Source organism: Coregonus clupeaformis, chromosome 26 (assembly GCF_020615455.1).
Source record: "Coregonus clupeaformis isolate EN_2021a chromosome 26, ASM2061545v1, whole genome shotgun sequence".
Taxonomy (NCBI): Eukaryota; Metazoa; Chordata; class Actinopteri; order Salmoniformes; family Salmonidae; genus Coregonus; species Coregonus clupeaformis.
In genome coordinates, this window is record NC_059217.1 from 18,213,478 (window position 1) to 18,229,768 (window position 16,291).

Genomic DNA, 16,291 nt, shown 5'->3' on the forward strand with positions numbered 1-16,291 from the left:
GTTGCAGGAACGCTAACATTATTTTCTTTCTTGAGCTTTTTGAGGTGGAACGACCCTATGGGTAATTATTGACTAAATGGTATCTAAACTGTAAAAATAGAGTCTTGTCCTACCATTCTCTGAAGGCAGTACATACATTATTCCTACAGGAAGCAGCACATTTCTTATAGATAACATGTTTTTACACAGCCACCAGACGAACCCAGGGGAGGTTAGCCAAGTAATGTCTGATAACGGCTTGTTAGAGGAAATATAAATGCCCCAACACTTCATATTGATAAAGACCGATAAGGATACTGCACTCAACCCCATGGCCTGACTATTAACATTATATTCAGCATGACTCTGTCAACTCTCTCTGCTGCTGTAAACCCACATCCTTCCTGGCTTTGAGAAACAACAGAGCCGCATGGACAGTTTTAATAACTGTGTAGTGGTGTTATAGTGATGTGTGTGGTAGGGGAATGGGTTTAATGTGTGACCAACGACATCCAAGTCACCTCTTTAGTTGTTTACCTAACCTTTATTCAACAAGGAAGTCCTGTGCACTGTTGATATATCCTGCACCAGTGCAGGTGTGAGGAGAGTTTTACAAGTATATGAATGCATAGCCTAGCTAGTTTTGTTGTGATAAGATCAGGTATGTTACAAAGAACCCTACAGAAGAGAAATGCCACAGATTTCCCAATAAAAGTCATACGTTTGTGTGTGTGTTTGTTTGTGTAGGGAGGCAAGGAGTACCTGATGAGGGCTCACTTTGGGCTGCCTAGTGTGGAGAGTGATGAGTTGGAGGGGAAGAGGCCCATCACTGTCAACTTTGAGATCCCCTATTTCACTGTATCTGGTATCCAGGTAAGTTAACATATCCTATTTATTGCTGTTAATAGATCCCATTTATCTCTGTTAACGTGAACCCTTGTAGAGCCACACATGAGTTCCATTGAATAATGCATACAGGCTGGAAGGAGCAGACTCACCAGTATGTATGTTTTCTGGTGTGTGTGTGTCTGTGTTTTTTGTAACTGTCCTTTGCTCCTCCTCAGGTACGCTATCTTAAGATCATTGAGAAGAGCGGCTATCAGGCGTTACCGTGGGTGCGCTACATAACACAGAGTGGAGGTGAGATACACACAGAAACACACACACCCTTTATCTCAACACCATACGGCCCTGCAGTGAACCCAGCTTTCATATCCATTACCTCTCTCCTTATAAAGCTGGGGCAAGGGGGATTTTAATTATGCCTTGGTACCATTAGGTTCTCCATGTCACTTGGCTCTGCATGCCAAGGTGACTATAACCTTTCCACTGTAATCAGCAGAGGTAGAGAGCGAGATGGAGAGAGAGTGAGAGGAAGGGAGAGAGATGTAGAGAGGGATAGATAGATAGATAGATAGATAGATAGATAGATAGATAGATAGATAGATAGATAGATAGATAGATAGATAGATAGATAGATAGATAGATAGATAGAGAGGGGGATAGATAGATAGGGGGGATAGAGAGAGAGAGAGTAGCGCACCACACTCAGATACCTTACACTGGCAGTGTTGACTTATTCATAAGTGAGTTCTAAGCAGTTATTGTAATGCCATTATAACTGCTCCACTGACCCCAATGTGATCACAGTCACTCTAACCTAACGTAGCAAACGCATTAAACTAGATCCCCTACATAATGGTCTTGACGAGAAGGAAAAAAACTGTAGGGGGAGGTTCTATTCGGCACTGTTCAACCAATCCAATAAATGTGGATGAGGAGTTAAGATGGAGTGTCGCCTTGTTAACACAGGAAGCGGCACAGGTCCTAATCCAGGCACTTGTCATCTCCCGTCTGGATTACTGCAACTCGCTGTTGGCTGGGCTCCCTGCCTGTGCCATTAAACCCCTACAACTCATCCAGAATGCCGCAGCCCGTCTGGTGTTCAACCTTCCCAAGTTCTCTCACGTCACCCCGCTCCTCCGCACACTCCACTGGCTTCCAGTTGAAGCTCGCATCTGCTACAAGACCATGGTGCTTGCCTACGGAGCTGTGAGGGGAACGGCACCTCCGTACCTTCAGGCTCTGATCAGTCCCTACACCCAAACGAGGGCATTGCGTTCATCCACCTCTGGCCTGCTGGCTCCCCTACTTCTGCGGAAGCACAGTTCCCGCTCAGCCCAGTCAAAACTGTTCGCTGCTCTGGCACCTCAATGGTGGAACAAGCTCCCTCACGACGCCAGGACAGCGGAGTCACTCACCACCTTCCGGAGACATTTGAAACTCCACCTCTTTAAGGAATACCTGGGATAGGATAAAGTAATCCTTCTACCACCCCCCCACCTTACCCCACCAAAAAAAAAAAAAAAAAAATTGTAAAGTGGTTATCCCACTGGCTATAAGGTGAATGCACCAATTTGTAAGTCGCTCTGGATAAGAGCGTCTGCTAAATTACGTAAATGTAAATGTAAATGTTAACGTCCAAAAGCAGAAGTCGTGTCAAAGGCTCTCTTTTCATTTCCCCTGAAAACCTGAACATTCGGTTGTTGGGGACTCGGCAGAAGTTACAGTCACCCCAAGCCCCAGTTTTGTGGGTTTAGACGCTAACAGCGCTAATTTGAACGTTAATGTGATCGCCACAGTACAGGGGCAAAGTGATGATGCATAGAACAGTGTTAATGTATTACTGTTACATCTCCCTCTTTTGGCAGATTACCAACTCCGGACAAACTAAGGGCAAGCCTGCTGCCAGACGAATGGATCTTCACTCCCTCCCCCTCTCTCTCTCTGGCTCCCTGGGAGTGAGGGACAACAGAGGACAAGGAAAGGGTAGCAACTTTCACCACTCTCCAAAAGGACCAGGCATCCATCTTGCCCCGATCTGCAGACATGAGTACCTTAAAGACTCTGTGACGATCTCAATTGCATACTCCTCACGTCCTCGCTCCTCGTCTCCTTCTCAAAACCCATTGGATGAGAAAGCCAGAGGTCCCACCCCTCTGACCTTCTCCTCCAAAGGGTTTTGAGAAGGAGACGAGGAGAGGAGAATGCAATTGAGATCTTATCATAGTTTCCCTTCAGAACTCGACTGATGTCACCTTTGACCTTTGCTGTTTTATAGCATCTGGAGACATGTTTTATCAGTTTATAGAATAATGAATGTAGGGGTTTCCTATTGGTCTTGTTGTAAAATTGTTATACTTTGTTTATTCTCAAGGCATAGTGTCTTTTATTTACCGTAAGAATTCAGTGTGTGAGACATGGTAGAAAGTCTGTGAACATTGAAACACTGATATAAAATGATATCTGGCTGGTGTGGGTATCAGTTGATGTTATCTGGGGTCATTTCTGTAAGCGCATTCAGTCTAATGAAATGAACACCGAGCTGGTCAGATCAATGATTACTAAATAATACAAAATAAACAATATTGTCATCACAGTCGCCATCTTTGTATTTGCACTCAGCTTACAACTATATGGAAAAGACTGAAGGATTATTTATTTTTTTAGGTTTACTGACAATGAAGTAGTTTATCTATCTGGCGGCACAGATGACTTGAGAAAAATACATGAAAGAAAGAAAGAAACTTGAAGAAATACAGGTGGACCAGTATGAACAGGACCTTGCCTTGCTATTGTATGCCAAAATGTGTTAAAATTACTGTTTTTATATTTATTTTTCTCTCTTTCTCCACCAAAAAAACACCCAACTTTTCCAAAGCAGGTGTTGGTTGGTATGGTTACTGTAGCCTGTTGAGCACCACCCCTCATATCATACTTGGGTCTCTGCCAGAGGAATAGGTTCAGCCCAGACCAGACGCTAGTCAATTTGTTGTGTGCATGCGTTTGCTGTGTGTAGGCCTACTGTATGAAATCCCGTATTACACTTTCATTGTAAAATAGTTGTTTATGAGGAACAGGACAAATATGACAATTTTCTTTCAGATATTCTCTCCAGTGGGGTTTTAATGATCAGTACATGTGTTTTTCAATCTCTCTATCTTATTTATTAACCATATGTAAGTCAATGGGAGACAAAGGGACCTATGTATAAATAAATAAATGACTTTGTATCTTCTCTTCTGGTTATTTTCATCTCTGAGATTTGTATGTTATCAAATGAAAGATAAGGACAGACGAGCTGAACCTCCTGGGTCCATAGTCATGAACTGTTGCTTAAACCGAGGTTTAGACCTTTGGTTTAAAATGGCTAGGTATTAGCTTTTGTACAAAAGCTGAAGAACATACGCACATCCAGGTACTTTCCGCAGGTGCTGGAGTTGTAGGAAAACTCATGAAAAACAGAAAGGAAAACGCTGCACACTGCTGCTCATGCTCCCAGGTGATATTTATTTATAACAACATTTCGACCCTTAGGTCTTCGACCTGTAGGATGCCTGATAAAGACCTAAGGGTCGAAACGTTATAAATAAATATCACCTGGGAGCATGAGCAGCAGTGTGCAGCGTTTTCCTTTCTGTTTTTTTAGGTATTAGCTTTTCTCATAGGCAAATCTGGCACAATTAGCCACTATGCTAAGTATGACCAGCTGAGCAGCATGATTATGTCCGGTAACAAATTCTGTATCAGCCAATTCAAATTGTCGACATAGTTTGACGTGATCCAACACTTTTTCATAAAAGCGTCCTTAAAGGGGTAGTTCGCAATTTTGGTAATGAAGCCTATTATCTACTTCCCCAGGGTCAGATGAACTTGTGGATACCATTTTTGCGTATCTGCGTCCAGTATGAAGTTAGAGATAGTTTTGCAAGAAAATGCTAACTAGCTTAGCACAATGACCGGAAATCTACAGGAACAGCTAAAACTAGTTAGCAATTGCGCAAACGCTAGATAGCAACTTCCTTCAAACTGCCCACATAGACATAAACATGGTATCCACGAGTTCATCTGACTCTGGGGAAGTAGATAAAGGGCCTCATTGAAAAATCCCAAACTATCCCTTTAACACAAGTCCAACGGCATTTCTGTCAAAGAAGATCACATATGTGTGACTGGTCAAATATCTCACAGTGTAGGAAACCTACCTCCTGATAGTTGACCCAGTTTGCAGCAAAGGTTCGAATCCCACATTTTAAAAAAATCCCTTTGAAATGTAGAATTACATTTATTGTGTTAGTGTGTTGAGACGAGAAGAGCAGACATCTTGAAAATTAAGATTAAGAATTAATTTAATAAGGAGCTACGTCTTCAGCCTTGTAGACAAACACACTGCAAGGGCCTAATAATCATATTACACCACCAGTCAGTGAAAGCATAAAATAGAGGTACAGTATTTGACAAAACCACCATCTTTTTTTTTACACATGGATGTGTGTGAAACGGATAGGCAAAAATGTTTAATTTGGTCATATATGAGAAAACGTGTCTTTTGGAAAAAAATTCTAACGTACGTAGCCTAGTCAAGGATGCATCATGCAAATATTGGCACACTTTACTTGTTACAGACCAAGGGGAACAACCTAAACCTTTAAGTTGGCACTTTTCAAATCTCCCTCTGGTGGCCAAATTGACCTAGTTTAAGAAATGCAATTGGGTGGTGGCTCACCATTTAAGATTCTTTATTTTGTTACCGAACGTATACTGAACAAAAATATAAATGCAACATGCAACAATTTCAAAGATTTTACTGAGTTACAGTTCATATAAGGAAATCAGTCAATTCATATTAATTCATTAGGCCCTAATCTATGGATTTCACATGACTGGGAATACAGATATGCATCTGTTGGTCACAGAAACTGTACCTTAAAAAAAAAAGGTAGGGGCATGGATCAGAAAAACAGTCAGTATCTGATGTGACCACCATTTGACTCATGCAGCACAACACATCTCCTTTGCATAGAGTTGATCAGGCTGTTGATTGCGGCCTGTTGAATGTTGTCCCACTCCGCTTCAATGGCTGTGCGAAGTTGCTGGATATTGGCGGGAACTGGAACATACTGTCGTATGCATCGATCCAGAGCATCCCAAACATGCTCACATGTCTGGTGAGAATGCAGGCCATGGAAGAACTGGGACATTTTCAGCTTCCAGGAATTGTGTACAGATCCTTGCGACATGGGGCAGTGCATTATCATGCTGAAACATGAGGTGATGGCGGCGGATGAATGGCACGACAATGGACCTCAGGATCTCGTCACGGTATCTCTGTGCATTCAAATTGCCATCGATAAAATGCAATTGTGTTTGTTGTCCGTAGGTTATGCCTGCCCCATACCATAACCCCACCAAGGGGCACTCTGTTCACAATGTTGACATCAGCAAACCACTCGCCCACACGACGACATCTGCCCAGTACAGTTGAAACCGGGATTCATCCGTGAAGAGCACACTTCTCCAGCGTGCCAGTGGCCATCGAAGGTGAGCATTTGCCAACTGAAGTCGGCTACGACGCTGAACTGCAGTCAGGTCAAGACCCTGGTGAGGACAACGAGCATGCAGATGAGCTTCCCTGAGACCGTTTCTGACAGTTTGTGCAGAAATTCTTCGGTTGTGAAAACCCACAGTTTCATCAGCTGTCCGGGTGGCTGGTCTCAGACGATCCCGCAGATGAAGAAGCCGGATGTGGAGGTCCTGGGCTGGCGTGGTTACACGTGGTCTGCGGTTGTAAGGCCAGTTGGACGTACTGCCAAATTCTCTAAAACAACTTTGGAGGTGGCTTATGGTAGAGAAATGAACATAACATTATCTGGTAACATCTCTGGTGGACATTCCTACAGTCAGCATGCCAATTGCACGCTCCCTCAAAACTTGAGGCATCTGTGGCATTGTGTTGTGTGACAAAACTGCATATTTTAGAGTGGCCTTTTATTGTCCCCAGCACAAGGTGCACCTGTGTAATGATCATGCTGTTTAATCAGCTTCTTGATATGCCACACCTGTCAGGTGGATGGATTATCTTGGCAAAGGAGAAATGCTCACTAACAGGTATGTAAACAAATTTGTACACAAACTTTGAGAGAAATAAGCTTTCTGTGCGTATGGAACATTTCTGGGATATTTTATTTCAGCTCATGAAACATGGGACCATCACTTTACATGTTGCGTTTCTATTTTTGTTCTGTATATAAATGACTCATGGTAGCCAGACGGCTAATTGTGCCAGGTATGCCTATGAGAAAAGCTAGCTGCTAGACATTTAAACCAAAGGTCTAAACCTCCAGTTTAAGCATACATTTGTGAGTATGGAAGCCCTATGGCCTATATGGAGGACTGCACCTGAGGGTTTAGCTCCGTCTCTCTTTCTCTTTCTCGTCTGGTTTCTCTCGTGTCGCCCTACTGCACTGTTTTTCCTCCCACCACTGTTTCATGGCTGTCGTCTCTCGCACTCTCTGTCATGCATGCTCAAACTTACTTGGCACCACCACCTAGACAGCATGTCCTGCATAGCATTGCACAGCAGAGACAGAGAGAGACTTCAGGTCAGAGAACAGTCCCTTGTCAATGAGGGATTACTGGCACAGTCACTGCCACTGCTGTGTGTGTGTGTGTTAGAGGGTGGTAAGGGCAAGCCGTACTGGGCGATGCCAACCCCTTACGATCCACAGCCTGTCCATTGTCCATTGGCCTGGCCGGCCGTCAGTACAACAACATTGGCCGCCTCAGTGACCCCTATTGTCTCTGAGCGACAGGCAGCTCACATGCGCTGCCTGATAAGAGGTACGAGGGCCAGACACACGCGCACGCACGCAAACACACAGATGCTTTGTTCAATTAAAACCATATTGTACCATTCAACCAGGCGACAATGACATTCTCCTCAGATTCTTCGTAGAGTTGCAAGGCAAAGTGAGCGATGACACAGCTTGTTATGGAGGCCTTTGACTACCCAACACAGCTGTAAACCTGTGACATGAAAAGGTGACAAAATGTGACATCAGGAAATCACTTTGTTTGATTTAGTTTGGAGATAAAGTGCAGTACAATAGTCTGTTTACATTTATAATATAATTATAATATAATAATAATATAATATAATATGCCATTTAGCAGACGCTTTTATCCAAAGCGACTTACAGTGATGTGTGCATACATTTTTAGGTATGGGTGGTCCCGGGGATCGAACCCACTACCCTGGCGTTATAAGCGCCATGCTCTACCAATTGAGCTACAGAGGACATTTATTCTATGATATTATTATTCCTTACAGCAGCTTTTTCACCTACTGCTTTGTAGTGGATGATACAATTACATTAGACACGTTATGAATCTTAATCTTTGTTCTGTGTCCGGGACCAGTGTCTGTGCAGTGTCACTGTCATTCTGTTCATTTCACATTAAAGAGTAGTGCTCTGCTGGGGCTCCATCTCATAAAAGTAATAATCCAAGGATGGCCCATGCTTGAATCATACAAATAGGATGGGTTGTGTAGACACAGCTCTCTATTCCATATGGCAATTCATGGACCTGCAAAATTGAATTGAGTGTTGCGGTTATCTGCTGTCTAGGCTACCTATCCCATCCGATGTCTCTGGTGGTCAGGTCAGATGAGGTTAGCCAGGCTAGAGGTGGTCTCCCTCCTACCCTGGTCCATGTGTCGTCCAAAGATAGTGAACACCCCCACGGCCCTATCCCTGAACCTTTGTCCCGGCCACGTCCTCTCCAACAGCAACACCACCCCCGTGTACACCCCCACCCCCACCACCGCTGCCCCCCCTCCAGCTAACAACACCACCCCAGAGATGTACATATCATTAAGGGCTACGCCAGGCTTGGGCATGTGGTGCCCTAGTGCCAGCTTCAGCAGTACAGCCCCACAGACCACCAGACACAGCCCTGTGATGAGAACCACTAACAGATCAGACAGCCCTCCGCTCTTCAGGATATCGATCCGCCTCCGGCTGCGGACGCAGTTCATGTCCTGCACGGCGGAGCTCAGGAGCTGTTTGAGGAGGACGGCCAGGGCTAAGAGACACAGAGCCATGCCCGCTCCCATGCGCCAGTCACTGGAGAAGCTGGTAGTGGTGGAGAGGAGGAGGATGCCCCCCAGGCCGCAGCCCAGGATGATTAGGACGGCGACGGAGTAGCACAGCAGAGACTTTGCCGGGTCGCGGAACCACCACAGCTCCACCTGCTCGTCCAGTATGCTGCGCTGGATCTGGACCGGGTCGGGACCGGACGGCTGGTTACCCCGCATCGGGGGGAAGTCCTCCAGCTCTGGCATCCTGATCCTCCCAGCCTGACGGCCACGCTCACCACAGCAGAACACTAACAGGACACAACCTGGATCACTCAGTGCTGGATCATAGTTCCTTCTCTCTGAAACTCAGTCCTCAGTGGATCACAGCAGCCCTTAGTGGATCGATCACTGGGCCTCTCTCCGGATCACAGTTCCTTCTCACTGGATTACAGGTATTCTTTGTGGATCACAGGTAATCCACTGCAGCCTGAGAGGACAGCCCTTCACTGAACCCTCAGAGCTATGGGACCAGGATGGAGCCTGATAGATACCTGGGGAGAGGAGAGACAGGGAAGATAAGAGCCACCTGCTGACATGCACACACACATACACCCTGCGGCATATGGCATCTTTACAGCAGCTGTAAACAGTAGAGCTCCTGCCATACAACAGAGGTACCCTGCAGAGAGAGGTGTTTGGACTGACTGAAAACATCCTGTTGAAGAGGCAACCTGAAACCCCCTCATTCTCACTATGCAAATTTGTGCAGAGGCATTTAGGTGAGACCACGAATAAACAACACACGACACACACACACTTTCTATTTCGCATTCTTTCTCTCTATCTCTCACTCACAGGCACACAGGCACACACATATCATGGCCTGGCATCTTTACGGTTCACTTCTCCTGTGTTTTTCAGACCAGCACCCTGTCGTTATGTGTAGTAACCCAGCTCTCGTCCTCTGTGCTGTGAGCAACCTCCCGTTTATTCCCCCGAGGTGATGTTTCTAAGATAGCGGCGCAACGGCAAAGGGCTCAAGTATTAATCCCTTTATCAATAAGCCGTCCCTGTAGTCCCAGCGACTCTCAAGGTTACGCCGCAGACAGCTTGTCTTTAAAATCCTGTCAGCGCGTTTACTATCAAAGTCAACAGCGCGAGGCGCGAGGCGAGCACAGAGCACAGAGCAGCAGCTCTCTGACAGCAATTCCAACTGTCCTCGCAGGCCTGCTTACACAAACACTACCTGTCTGTCTGAGCTGAACAGCAGCAGGGTGTGATGAGCCCTCATCACCAACACACAGGGACCATCACACTGGGACACAATATTGCTGAGACAAGGTGTTCACATGAGGTGTGAAGTGAAGGGATACTTAATTACACAGAGTGTATTGTGTTTATTGGACTCCCAATGCTCGACGTGGATTAATTTCATAACTGTGAGGTGGATGTGTGTACACAGTGAGTGTGTGTGTGCGCACTGTGTGTGAACGTGGTGTGCAGTGTGTGTGTGTGTTGTTGAGTCACTAATTAACTCCCAGCAGGTTTGGATCTGATGCCACTGACTGAACAGGAATAGAAGGCAGTAATTGAGGTGGCATATGAGCTGGACAAAAACAATACTCACACATCTCTCTCTCTCGCATGCACACACTCACACACACCTTACACATTCTCCCCTCGCTCTCTCTCCCTCCCTCTCCCTCTCTCTAGAGGCACATGGCGTGTAAGCCCTTTCTGCCTTCTCTCTTATTACAGCTGACCTCTCCATCATATCACACAGATTACACTGACCTCATTATATATACCTTTATCATCTGCTCCTCTGTTTTCTCTCCCTGTGCTCTAGTGTAGTCTCTCTTCCGTATTTTCTAGCAGACAGGTGCAGACAATGGCTTTTCCCAAACGTCTGCACCCAACAATGTTGATGGTAGTTAAGTGCAGCATATTGCAGTTATGCAAATGTTCTCTGTGATAATGATGATGAAATCCCAGTTAGTTCATGCCTTTTTGGTTCCGAGTTTTCAGCCTGAAGGTCAGTCTGTCGGTCGGCTCGACAGAGAAGCTGTGCTTTTCTCCAATTACCTGCTACGCTTTAGGGACACCGTATTCCCTCTGTTATTTGGCCCTGCTGAATTCATCCCACCAAGCCATTAGTGTCTAATTTTATGTTGAAGTGCTGTTCTGTTTTTTTATAGGAGTCTGCCATTATATGGTAATCAGTCTGTACATCAAGTTTTAATGGGTTCAATATAATAATAATATCCAGTGAAAAATAAACAAAATGGTGGTTGTTTGACTTCTGTCTGGAGGAGATGAGAGCCAAGGGAGCCAGATAGTTGCAGAGGTTTTGCTTTGATTTGCAGTCAAACGGCTGAAACTGCTTCTACCTCCTTCCTCTTTGCAGTGTCGTTTGACCTTTGACACATGACTCCGATCCCTTCAATCAGCAAGGGTTTAAAGAGGCCTTTAGAGCTCCCAGAAGCACTGAGCCTGAGCTTGGCTGTGGAGACCGTTTAATAATTCATCCAGGCCAGACCAGCCAGGAGGGAAAGAGGAGCAGTCCCAACAGGATGGAGTTTCACTGGCTTTCAGCAAACTAATGTCATACTCCTGCGCTGGTCCTGGTCCATCAGTACATTCTCATACAGTCCAAACAGGCATGGAAAAAGTCTGATTGTGGTGAAGTCTCACAGGCACAAATTAGCCGGCTACAAACGAAACAGGGTACTCACCGAGGTCCTACTGTGTGAATGTGTTTATCTGAGGCCCTTGGGGAGGATGTGGGGCTAGGGGTTGCCGTGGTGACGGAGCTCCCTCCTCTTCCTCTTCCTGTCAGTGGGCGGTCCCTCTGTGGCGGTGTGGTCCCCGCGGGCGAGGAGAGAGGTCAGGGTTGGCACCATCTGTCCTTGTGGTGGGAATCAGTGCCAAGTGCCATGGGGGCTGTGAGGCTGTGAGGCTGGTGCTGCTAGGGGCTGGAGGCAGGCAGGGGCCTGGGGATGAGGCTGGGATGTTCTGGGTAGAGTTGGCGTGGTGGGTGGAGAGAGAGAGAGAGGGGAAGAGAGACAGGGAGGGAGTGAGGGAGGGGGGAGAGATGAGAGAGGGAGGGGAGAGGTTAGGAAGTACAGAAAGAGAAGGAGAGAGATGGAGGGAGAGAGAGAGAGAGAGAGAAAGAGACAGAGAGGTTGTGAATGGTTCTTTATTCAGGCTGTGTCTCTGTTCCTGTCACTTTCCAGGCAGGGGCCTGGGGACCCTCTCTGTGGCTAGGCACGGTGAGGGGACAATGGGCCGACTCACTGCCTGTGACTCTGTCTCCTTGTCACTGTGTCCTCCTTAGACATCAGACCCAGGACGCCTTCAGTCAGCAACGAGAGAGGAAGGGAGATATAGAGAGATGTAGCGAGGTTTGGGAGGGCAGGTTCGGTTCAGTTCGGTTTAGTCACACCATCTCAAAATTGGCTTTAATGCTATTTTAATTGGAGACTTTCAAGAGACTCATCCAAACATATTACAAGAGGAAAATACTGGTATTTCCCCACCTGCTGGTCTCAGACACCTGGCTCTAGCTCTTCTGAAAACTGGATGGAGAAACAACACCAGAACACAAGCACACAGTAAGTACACAGTAAGCACACAGTAAGCACACAATAAGCACACAGTAAGTACACAGTAACCATACGCCCCATCGTAATCCTACCACCATTCTGAAAAGTATACTGAACTGTTCTGAACAGCACTTTTATCCTAGGATGCAGACTGTTTTCTCTCTCTTTCTGCGTAGCTTTCTCCCAGAGGCCTGCCTGATAAACTCCCTGTGTTGAGTCCGTGGCCAGCCCCAGCCTGCCTGCATTGAGCACAGCTGCAATATTAAACCACTAATCAAATCACCAATTAACATGCACTCGCGTCTTGTCCCCCTTGCCTTGCTCCACTCTGCTGACAGGAAACCGGTTTACTTATTTGTTTTTTGGTTCACCTTTTCCTTTTTTTCTCTCAGTGTCGCTGTGTGGGTTCAGAGGCAGCCTTCAGCATATTTAGATCTCCCTGCTCGGTGAAACAGGAGCCTAACCTACAACCTGATCCTCACAGGGTTCCAGGCTGCAACCTACTGAACACAGCACAGGCCAGACCACAATCTGTCTCATACACATCCATCTGTGACACACACATATACAGTTGAAGTCGGACGTTTACGTACACCTTAGCCAAATACATTTAAACTCAGTTTTTCACAATTCCTGACATTCAATCCTAGTAAAAATTCCCTGTCTTAGGTCAGTTAGGATCACCACTTTATTTTAAGAATGTGAAATGTCAGAATAATAGTAGAGAGAATGATTTATTTCAGCTTTTATTTATTTCTTCACATTCCCAGTGGGTCAATTAGTATTTGGTAGCGTTGACTTTAAATTGTTTAATTGGGTCAAACGTTTTGGGTAGCCTTCCACAAGCTTCCCAAAATAAGTTGGGTGAATTTTGTCCCATTCCTCCTGACAGAGCTGGTGTAACTGAGTCAGGTTTGTAGGCCTCCTTGCTTGCACACACTTTTTCAGTTCTGCCCACAAATGTCTATAGGATTGAGGTCAGGGCTTTGTGATGGCCACTCCAATACCTTGACTTTGTTGTCCTTAAGCCATTTTGCCACAACTTTGGAAGTATGCTTGGGGTCATTGTCCATTTGGAAGACCCATTTGCGACCAAACTTTAACTTCTTGACTGACGTCTTGAGATGTTGCTTCAATATATCCACATAATTTTCCTTCCTCATGATGCCATCTATTTTGTGAAGTGCACCAGTCCCTCCTGCAGCAAAGCACCCCCACAGCATGATGCTGCCACCCCCGTGCTTCACGGTCGGGATGGTGTTCTTCGGCTTGCAAGCTTCCCCCTTTTTCCTCCAAATATAATGATGGTCATTATGGCCAAACAGTTCTATTTTTGTTTCATCAGACCAGAGGACATTTCTCAAAAAAGTACAGTCTTTGTCCCCATGTGCAAACCGTAGTCTGGCTATTTTATGGCGGTTTTGGAGCAGTGGCTTCTTCCTTGCTGAGCGGCCTTTCAGGTAATGTCGATATAGGACTCGTTTTACTGTGGATATAGATACTTTTGTACCCGTTTCTTCCAGCATCTTAACAAGGTCCTTTGCTGTTGTTCTGGGATTGATTTGCACTTTTCGCACCAAAGTATGTTCATCTCTAGGAGACAGAACATGTCTCCTTCCTGAGTGGTATGACGGCTGTGTGGTCCCATGGTGTTTATACTTGCATACTATTGTTTATACAGATGAACGTGGTACCTTCAGGCATATGGAAATTGCTCCCAAGGATGAACCAGACTTGTGGAGGTCTACAATTGTTTTTCTGAGGTCTTGGCTAATTTCTTTTGATTTTCCCATGATGTCAAGCAAAGAGGCACTGAGTTTGAAGGTAGGCCTTGAAATACATCCACAGGTACACCTCCAATAGACTCGAATGATGTCAATTAGCCTATCAGAAGCTTCTAAAGCCATGACATCATTTTCTGGAATTTTCTAAGCTGTTTAAAGGCACAGTCAACTTAGTGTATATAAACTTCTGATCCACTGGAATTGTGATACAGTGAATTATAAGTGAAATAATCTGTCTGTAAACAAATGTTGGAAAAATGACTTGTGTCATGCACAAAGTAGATGTCCTAACAAACTATAGTTTGTTAACAAGAAATTTGTGGAGTGGTTGAAAAATGGGTTTTAATGACTCCAACCTAAGTGTATGTTAACTTCCGACTTCAACTGTACATGCACGCGCACACTCCTTAAACATCACGAGCTCACTTACTATTCTCTCTCTCCTTCTCTCTTTGCCATACACAAGCATGCATGCAGTCACTCGCTCACTCACTCTCATCTTTTCGTCTATTGGTGAGACTATGTTGTGTATTTTGGTCATCATGAGATGGGACTGACTTCCCCCATTGTTGTTCCCTGCTAGATGTAAGTATTAACTGTTGCATAAGAATATGCTAGATTGATTTTCCACAACATCAATGACCTTTGCTTTGTATGGTAGCCTATATAAAAGTGGAGTCATGGTCCATGACATAACGACATCATAACAGTGTTTAGAGGTTGGAGGACAACACTAACACTGTGGTCCAAAGGTTAGGGTGTGATGTGATATTGACAGGAACAAGTTACAGTATAGGCTACTTCCTGGTTCACTTACACACTAGACAATTCAGTCCTCCACAAAACCTGTTCCACCCATTCGGTCTGTCAATAAAAGGTTCATATTTATTCAGCTATTCCAGTCAGGCATAAATGTGGCTGAAAACAGATGTGACTTCATTATTTGCATCATACGTAGACTGAAGAATGGACAGGATAAGGATTGTTTGTTTTTTAAACCCATGACTGTAAAATATGTATCATATGGTCACTGGTCAGCTCACACTCTATTTATTAATGTACTATTAATTAAAAACTTCTGTCAAACAGCTAATAACCATGATGAAACTTTTAGAAAACCTTTATAACGGGGTGGACCAAGTAAGTGACCAATTTCCCACTTAAATTTTTTTGACAAATTACTTAATTATGAGGAACAATGTCTTTTCATGGGAGATAGCTTTCAGGAAAATAGGCTTGGAGTCTTTCAGAAAATACATAGGGTTATTTGAATTCAATGTGTTGCAACTGCAGCGAGCTAACTCTCCAATGTAGCCTACTCTGGGATGATTGTCTCAACAGAATGGTGACAAGGTAGACATTTCAATAAACATACAGTAACAAATGTCTTAAGGCTGTCATAAAGCTATATAACACTGTCATATGATGAACCTGTCATGAGGACAGATCATAACACATCAACAATAAACTAGGCTACATTTAGTCTAGATTCACCTCTACTAACTGGATTCTTTTTTTAAAAGGGAAATAGGCTAGTCTATGCAGTGTTGTCTGACTACCTTCTTCAATTAAGCAGCCCAGAAAGGAACTAAAGGTGGATCGATTATTATTATAACAGAAAGTTATACAGTGTGCTTTAGGTAATTTGGCTAGGCTTTATCAAAACGACTGTGTGATTCATGCACTCTCTGTCTGGTATTTGTATTCTGTAAGTTATTTACCTGTGCGTGCTGCCGACACGTCCCCTGTCGCTCTTAATCCCCGTTTCTCAGTGGTGTGAAACGGAACGGCTCCACACACAGATCTGCGCTCGTGCGCCGGGAGGTATTTCCAATTCCCAAACATATGCCGCGGCTAATCTGGTGCGTGCAGAAACTGTTTGAAACACTCTCGTCTCGATCATCTACGCAACTCTGACTAGACTACCTTTCTGCGGTGTAGGGTGATGAAAGTGTGTGCCTCTCGCTTCCTGAACAGTGCTCAGGTCGAGCGGACTATCACGC

General features: G+C 45.0%; 2 protein-coding genes across 2 annotated transcripts in view; one reads left to right on the top strand and one right to left on the bottom strand.

Moving 5' to 3' along the window:
• Positions 1-4,057, top strand: part of LOC121540434 (AP-1 complex subunit mu-2-like) — a 30,782-nt gene extending 26,725 nt beyond the window's left edge. Inside the window, exons 10-12 of the mRNA XM_041849304.2 lie at positions 727-852; positions 1,044-1,119; positions 2,691-4,057. Coding sequence (XP_041705238.2) covers positions 727-852; positions 1,044-1,119; positions 2,691-2,713 — 225 coding nt within the window. The 3' untranslated portion in view covers positions 2,714-4,057. The remainder of the gene's footprint in view (positions 1-726; positions 853-1,043; positions 1,120-2,690) is intronic.
• A 4,425-nt stretch (positions 4,058-8,482) lies between these two features.
• Positions 8,483-12,010, bottom strand: LOC121539856 (transmembrane protein 125-like). Its single transcript, XM_041848507.2, has 2 exons — positions 11,635-12,010; positions 8,483-9,450 (listed from the first exon to the last, which is right to left on the bottom strand). The coding sequence occupies exon 2, from the start codon at positions 9,161-9,163 to the stop codon at positions 8,483-8,485; it is 681 nt and encodes a 226-aa protein (XP_041704441.2). The 5' UTR covers positions 9,164-9,450; positions 11,635-12,010.
• Positions 12,011-16,291: the final 4,281 nt, after the last annotated feature.